The sequence below is a fragment of the Phoca vitulina genome, unplaced genomic scaffold, assembly GCF_004348235.1.
Source record: "Phoca vitulina isolate PV1807 unplaced genomic scaffold, GSC_HSeal_1.0 scaffold23, whole genome shotgun sequence".
Classification (NCBI taxonomy): Eukaryota; Metazoa; Chordata; class Mammalia; order Carnivora; family Phocidae; genus Phoca; species Phoca vitulina.
Genome location: NW_022589726.1, coordinates 18,791,929 through 18,799,494, shown reverse-complemented (window position 1 = coordinate 18,799,494; position 7,566 = coordinate 18,791,929). Strand labels below are relative to the sequence as shown.

The 7,566-nt window shown below is 50.3% G+C and overlaps 1 protein-coding gene across 2 annotated transcripts; it reads right to left on the bottom strand.

Moving 5' to 3' along the window:
• Positions 1–9: 9 nt before the first annotated feature.
• On the bottom strand, positions 10–7,186 carry KRT84 (keratin 84). 2 transcript variants are annotated; one of them, XM_032420467.1, is made up of 10 exons: positions 6,976–7,186; positions 6,650–6,855; positions 5,224–5,432; positions 4,561–4,621; positions 3,979–4,074; positions 2,916–3,080; positions 2,620–2,745; positions 2,283–2,503; positions 1,785–1,816; positions 10–353 (listed from the first exon to the last, which is right to left on the bottom strand). In XM_032420467.1, the coding sequence occupies exons 1-10, from the start codon at positions 7,184–7,186 to the stop codon at positions 10–12; spliced, it is 1,671 nt and encodes a 556-aa protein (XP_032276358.1). The 2 variants fall into 2 exon arrangements, with proteins under 2 accessions (XP_032276358.1, XP_032276357.1); XM_032420466.1 differs by having other exon boundaries at positions 6,650–7,186.
• Between the last annotated feature and the right edge of the window lie 380 nt (positions 7,187–7,566).

Below are 7,566 nucleotides of genomic sequence, written 5' to 3'. Positions count from 1 at the left end.
GCTGGCCTCTCAGTACTTGATCCGATGGGAGGTGGTGGTGGACACGAAGCGGACGCTGGAGCTGCGGCTGCTTCGGCCCCCACTGCAGCTGCTGAAGCCCCCCTCGGTGGGCAGCGAGCAGGGGGTGCTGGGAGCGCAAGCCTCACCCATGAGCACCGAGCTGCCTCGGGAGCCTGCGCTCAGCAGGTCCCTGCTGGCCTTGATGACCCGGGCCCCGCCCAGGCTGGAACCACAGGTGCCGCTGGACCGGATGCCACTGCTGCCCGAGAAGGTGACTCCACTGTGGGAGAGGGTGGAGCTCGCGACCAGGGGCTCAGGCCCGCATACTATACCGCCCCGGGAGCTGCTTACGGCTGCGGGAGGGAGAGGAAACTGTCAGCGACACAGGCTGCCCACGCCTGGGGGCCAACCTCCATGCTGTCTGCTGGTAGCAGGGAAGGAGGGGACAGGATGGTGGCACCGGGGGATGTGGTCCCTATTGCCTACCCAGACAACACCCACTTTTCCCTTCTCTTGCCTGGGTGACTCAAAGGCCGTGACTCCACTAAAGTTAAACATTCAGATTAAAATGGGAGAATTCAGCCAGTTCCCCAGGTCGCATATAGTCATAAGTCGACTGTCATTTATATATGGCTGAAGTCAGGTTGGGTGGTGAGCTGGATTATCCAGACAACTGGAGCAGTAGCTCCCATAAAGCCATGGGGCTTCTCTCTCCTGATTATATCATGCTCCCTGGGGGTTCCCACATTGTCCCTCCAACAGGAGTCCCTTGCCAGTTCTCTCTTGACCCACTGATGTCTCTGCTCTTTAGCCCTCTGGTATCCACTGGGCATACCTCCCTATCCCAGGATGCCAATCCCACTAAAGCTTGCTTAGACCAGCCCTGTCTGTAGAGGGGCCCCCCTCTCCTTCCCTCTCTTTTTACTGGAATCCTTCCCATCATCTGTGACCTCCACTCAAGCTTGACCTCTTGCAGAAAGCCACTCCCTGCTACCTCCCCCTCTCTGAGGGCAGGTCATCTGAGGATGAGTAGCTTTGACTACCTGACCCACCCAATGTAGCACTCAGTTCCACCATACATCTGTGTAGATTTGTACTTTTGGATCAGAAATCTGGGTTTGAGTTCTGGCTGTGCCACTGACTAGCTTTGGGACTTCTGGTAAACCACATATTTTCTCTAAGTGAGCATAAAGGGGAGTGCTAATGCTATTCCTCTCCACAGGGCTTTGAGGGACAGGTTGACAATGGATAGGGCTCATCTCAAGATGATTTTAATTCTAGAGAGCAGGGGCTGGGCTTGCCTTCTTTGTGCCTACCTTCCCCTGCCCTGCAGTGCCCACCATAATCCCCTGCATGCTTTGGGCACAAACAATATTTTGCCTGGCAGTAGCAGCAGGAAGACTTCTGCTCATCCTTGTCCCATCCCCAGCCATGGATGTGGGGGCGACTCCTTGGCACAGGTCTTTTCATTCCTTCTCTGGTCTTTGTCCCTGAAGGACAAGACCACTCAAAGGAAAAAGGCTGACTTTTCTTCTGGAACCCTTTCCCCCCTATTTGGCCCTGCAAACCTTTGTGATTGCTTTCTCTAGGGAATGAAGGCTCTGGGGAGATCTCAGACCTCAGCTAAGGGATGCTCCTAGTCCAGGGGCTAGATGGTCCTCGCTCCCCTGACTTTCATGGCCAGCCCAGCATGGGCTCCTAATCCCAACATGAGCCTGAGTTTGAAGGAAATTTGCAGAGCTGCAGGAGAGGAATATGAAGAGGAAAAAACTTAAGTTTCTTACATATGTTTACTGGTCCAACACCTTCGCAGATCCTGGGGAGAGAAAGAAATAAGTGAGTTCACAAGCAGTGTTGGTCCCTGAAAAGCTGCTTGCTATCAGAAAGGCTTTCTTGGCAGAGTGGACCGGTGGTTCTTACCCTTAGCTTACAAGCATCCCGGGAGCTTTGAAAAAACACATGTTCCTAGACTCTGCTCCAAAACGATTGAATCAAAATATTTGAGGAAATGTGGTTTTATTATTATTTTTAAACAGATAACCAATATGCAAAACATCCTATGATTCTGGTGCAGACTGTCTAGAAACTTGCATTTTGGAGGCAAAAAGCTGGAACCATCTTCTAATTCCCTGGCAAGGGCAACCTGACTAATATTTGCAGAGAAGATACTGCTACCTTTAAAGATCACTCAAACTGGCAATTCTTCACCTGGTCCCCTCTCCCATTTAGTCATTCTAGATGCCTAAGTCTGACCTCCCTCCGGCTGCACTGAGAGCTCTCACCGGATCTCCTCGCCTTCCAGCAGGCGCCTATAGGTGGCGATCTCAATGTCCAGGGCCAGCTTGACGTTCATCAGCTCCTGGTACTCGCATAGCTGCCGGGCCATGTCCTGCTTGGCCTGCTGCAGGGCGCCCTCCAGATCCGCCAGCTTGCACTTGGCATCGTTGAGGGCCGCCTCGCCCTGTTGCTCTGCCTGGGTCACTGCAGCCTCCATCTTAGCTCGCTGCAGGAAGGGGGCATGCAGGTGGCCTTTGGCAGGGACTAGGGGATCCCCGGGTGGGGTTAGAAACACAGCCCCCCTTCCTCCCTCTGGGGCTTTCTCTCCTCTCCTTTGCCCACCTGAGCCTTGACATGCTCAATCTCTGCCTTCAGTCTCTGGATCAGGCGGGTCAGCTCATTGATCTCATCCCGTGTGTTGCGCAGGTTGTCACAGTGTTGGCCAGCTGTCACCCGCATCTCCTCGTACTGTGCAGGGAGAGGGGGATGTTATGAGGGTCCAAAGTTTGAGTGCAGACCACAGCCCCAACTGAGTTGGGAAGCTTTCGACTTCCACTGGGTCCACTCTGTCGTACATGAGTCTTACTCTAGCTAGGGCTGCCTACACCCCTTCCTCAGCCCCCCACTCCCCTTCCCACCTTGGTCTGGTACCAGGCCTCAGCATCAGCCCGACTGCGCCTGGCGACCTCTTCATACTGGGCCTTGATTTCGTCGATGATTCCATCAATGTTCAGGTCCCGGCTGTTGTCCATCTTCACGATGACCGATGTCTCTGAGATGTGTGACTGCAGCAACTGGATTTCCTGTGTTGGAGGATGAGCAAGACAGTTGGGCTCAGAGTCCCATCAGGGGCCAGGGCTCTGCCATAGGGGCCCCAGGAGTGGCTTCAGGAGCAGAGAGCATTGCTCATTTGTTCAGAGCAAAGTGATGGAGCTGACCATCAAACGGAGGACAAAGAAAAAGACATGAACAGAGAACCATTTCAGTTTGAAATGTTATATACTCGAAGACACCTCTTTAACTCCTTATTCACCTAGGTGAATACATGGGGCCTAGGAACTTGGCAGAGGAGAGTGAGAGCCATGCTAGTGTTGAAACTTTTCTTTGGCTTGTCCACAAAGTGACTGTGCTGGTCATGGATCATTGAGAGTTGATAATATTCTAGAACATGGTGGTCTAGGAATTCCTATATCTCAAGTCCTTAATAGAACCAGGGGCTTGGAACAGGCCTGTAAGGGCTCCAGAGGGAGCTTTCTGATGCCTTTCTGCTCAGAGCCCGACATTAGCTCTGGCTGATTCTGTACCAGACCAAACAGACCACTTACCAAGCAAAAGATAACTAGTTCATTTAACCAATTAGGTCAAACACAGTTTTTCTTACATCTACCAGCAAATCAGTTTTTCAGAGTCTTCTGATTGGTAGAGAGGAAGGGATGCTCTTAGACCTCAGTCTTTGGGTTGGCCAACGAGGAGTTGGAGCGTAGATCTAAGGAGTTTATTCATAGACCTGCTGAGAAGCCTGCTTGCTTACCTTCTTTTCTCCACTTGTAGATAAATTGACATATAGAGGATAATAGACTGGAACAGGAGGAATATGTACGATACTAAATGTTAGAAATTATGCCAGTCCAGACAAAGCCCCCCAGGAGTCCAGGCTAAGCACAGATCTCTTTGTTTGGCTCAGAGGGGATGAATGCTTACCGCCATATATAGGGTTTTCAGAAAGTCAATTTCCTGAGTTAGGGTATTTGCATTGGCTTCTAGATCAGACTTATTTAAGAAAGCTGTATCCACATCCTGCATAAAAGAGAGAAGGAGAAAATGGTCATCACTTGTGTACTGTTTAAACTAGGCAGAGTCTGGAGATGGGTGGGAAGATCAGGCCAATCCCCACAGGGCCAGGCCAGGCTTTGGGATAGGTGGGAGAGCCTTTGGAATGCAGTTTAGTGACTTGTTCTTCTCCCTACTACCTGGGGGCTGCTGGACATTTTTGAATGCATATTTATAGGCAAGGAGCATATGGATAATCTAAGACTCTTAAAAGGCCATCTCTTCAGACCTCTGCTCTTGTGAAGACCCAATCCTAAATAATCTGAGGCCAAATCAGAACTCCAAAGGGGACCTGTTATGACCTTAGAGGTTCCACTCTGTGTGAGTGGCCCCAGACTCCACGGGGCTGCCTGGGCCGTTTCAGGTGGGGTACGGGGGGTGGGGCAGGTTTTGTCTTGGGAATATTTTCTTGTCTGGAGGAGAAGCTTGCTTGGACCTGTTGCTCTCCCTTACCTTCTTCAGAGCCACAAACTCATTCTCAGCGTTGGCCCGGAATCCCACCTCTTCTTCATACCTGGATGATAAGGATTGAGAGGGTGAGTTCTCATCTGAACTGACAGGCAATTACTCCCAACTCTCCAGTGAGCCTCTTAAGACACCTCTGCTACATCTAGGAGCACGAGTCCCTGTTGCCACCTACATATTCTCATCTACTTTGTCTCATCTTTAGGACGTTTTATGAGCCTGTGGCCCTCAGATTTTCCAAATCCCTTTTACTTTCTCAAATTAGATTTGGGGTCTGAAAATGTGGACCATTGCTATGCTCCTCGCTAGAAAAGACTTGGAATCATTGTGTTTGAACATAGAGAAAGTAGGACCCAATTCACTGCTGAACGTGAGCACTATTCTCAAAACCAGAGGGCTGTTTCTGGAGTCTACTGCCCATTCCCACAGACAAGACTAGGGACAAACCATGCCCAATCCCAAGACTCCTTTTTATTCAGGACCCACAGAGGGCCTCCTCCTCCTCCCTTACATATCGTTGCCCCTACTAGGCTGAGTATTGAAACCAGCATTCAACCCCGGTTTGTACAGCTGCTGTTATTTGAACATGGCAGCTGCTTTGGGAACCAAACGCTGCCTGTCCTTGGTCTATGCAGTCTAGATGCCACTTACTTCTTCTTGAAACCCTCAAGGACATCCTGCATGTGGTTTCTCTCAGCCTCAAACCGGGCCCGGTCGCTGTTTGCTATGTCCAGGTGCCTCCGCAGGTTGGTGATATAATTCTCGAAGAGGGGCTCCAGGTTGCTCCTGGCACATTTCTGCTCTTGGAGGAAGTTCCACTTGGTCTCTAGGAGCTTATTCTGCTGTTCCAGGAACCGCACCTAAATCCACAGGGGCAAAGAAATGGCACCTGAAGAGCTTGATAGAGTCACCTACATGTCGACAAGTTCTTCAGGTGGCCAGAGATGACTCTCAGCCCCATGTTGACATTGTCCTCTTGTCTGTTGACTTTCATTCCTCTTCTAACCCAGTAGAAACTGGAATAGTACGTCTGTGACCCCCTCCTCATGCTCAGTCAGGCTCAGCTGCAAACAGAAGCTATTGAACCAAAGCACTTCAGTACCATTTCCTCTCTACCCTCCAAGAAAAGTGCAGGCTGGTACACTGGGAAGTTGGAAAATTTGATTCTACTTGAGCTGGGATTTGCCTATATCTAAAAACAGATTGGCCATCCCTCACAGGGAATGAGGAGCAGAGTAAAGTATATTGGGGTGGGAGAAGGCATTAGGAGGTGGGAATTCTCAGGTCATAAGTCATATCCACCATCCCAGATGCTCCATCAGCTGAGAATTGTTGAGCTGGAGGAGAACTTGGATCATTTGCTCCACCCCCTCATTTCAGAGATGAGGAACCTGAAGCTCACAGAGGTGAGTTTCCATTCTCAGATATAGAGGACTCCCGCTCCATGGAGACATGGTTTGTGGGATGTCAGTTCCACATCACTGTTTCTCTCATCAGTCTGAAGATCATGACCTCCCATGGTGGTTTCCTACAATTTCCCTCAATCTAGACAACTCAGCTGAATCTGGGTACCCCACATGAGGAGTATACATTCTTTCTTTTGTGCAAAAATTACTCAGTTCCATTCTCTACTTTCTTGAGCCTGAGCAGATGTGGCTACCCAGCCTCAGAGACTATGACAATCTCAAAAAGAACATGAAGATCTCAAAGGTTAAAACCCTTTAAACAGGTAGCCAACATCTGCCCAAAGTCCTAATGTTTCTAGCCTGTTTGGGAGATATTTCTAAGTGACTAGGTGCTAGGTCTTAGTTTGTCCACATGCCCTCAGATTTGGCTGGGTGTTCCTCTTTCCTCCAGAAGACAAAGCCACTGTCTTAGTATATCCCACCATGCAGCATTTCCTCAGGTTTGTCCTTGTTTTGCAGCAGAATGACCCAGAAATTGTACTGCAGTGCCTGAAAGATGTGGGTCAAGGCTGATGCCTCAGGCCTGGGTTCTTTCTTCTTAAGGGAGAGGACACCCCAGTGCATTTTAGCTCTTACCATCCCAGACCCCGAGATTGAGCTGTCATAGGTACCTTGTCAATGAAGGAGGCAAATTTGTTGTTGAGGGTCTTGATTTGCTCCTTCTCATCCTTCTTCACCCTCTGGGTATTGGGATCAATCTCCAGGTTGAGGGGGGTCAGCAGGCTCTGGTTAACAGTCACTGCTGTGATAGATGGGGCTGCTGGAACTCCAGCTCCTCCAACTCTGTGACCAAAGCCATAGCCAAGGCCACTGCCAGCTCCAAATCCCAGACCAACACAACTTCTGGCCCCAAAGCCCAGACCAGCACCGCTCCCATCACCAAAGCCAAAGGCCATCCCCCTGCCAGCACCAAAGCCAACTCCACAGCGGATGGGACGAGGGCCTACAGCTGCTCTCCGGGGTGAGCACGATCCAAAAGTGATGACGCTCCGACTACCAAAGCTGCCAAGGCCCCCGAAGCTGGGCCCACTCCTGCAGGAGACAGAGCTGGCCCGGAAACGGTTCAGGTTCTGGGGGGTCACTGCAGAGCAAGAGCTGAAGTTGCCCATGTGGCACCCAGAGCTGACTCGGTAGGAACGGCAAGACATGATGGCTTCCTGAGTGAGGACACAGCGGGGATTGCAGAGTGGGGCGAGCTGGAGCTGGGAGTCCCTCTGAGGCTAGTGGATCCCTTTCCCCCTTTTATGTGTCTGGGGATCTGAGGATTGGCCCCATAAAAATGCAAAAAAGTCCATTTGGATGCATTTATGAGCTTGGGTAGTTAGCAGAAACTCTTCATGCCTGTAACCTTGTTAATAATGAGCTAATCTCAGACACACCTATTCTCCTCAGGATCAGGGCTATAACATCAAACCTATAAACATTAAAAACACATAAACACATAAACATTATGGTCCTATTTTTTTCCCACAAGTCCACCACAATTGCCATTATGGGGACATAAATTTGCTTTGGTCATAAATCCAAT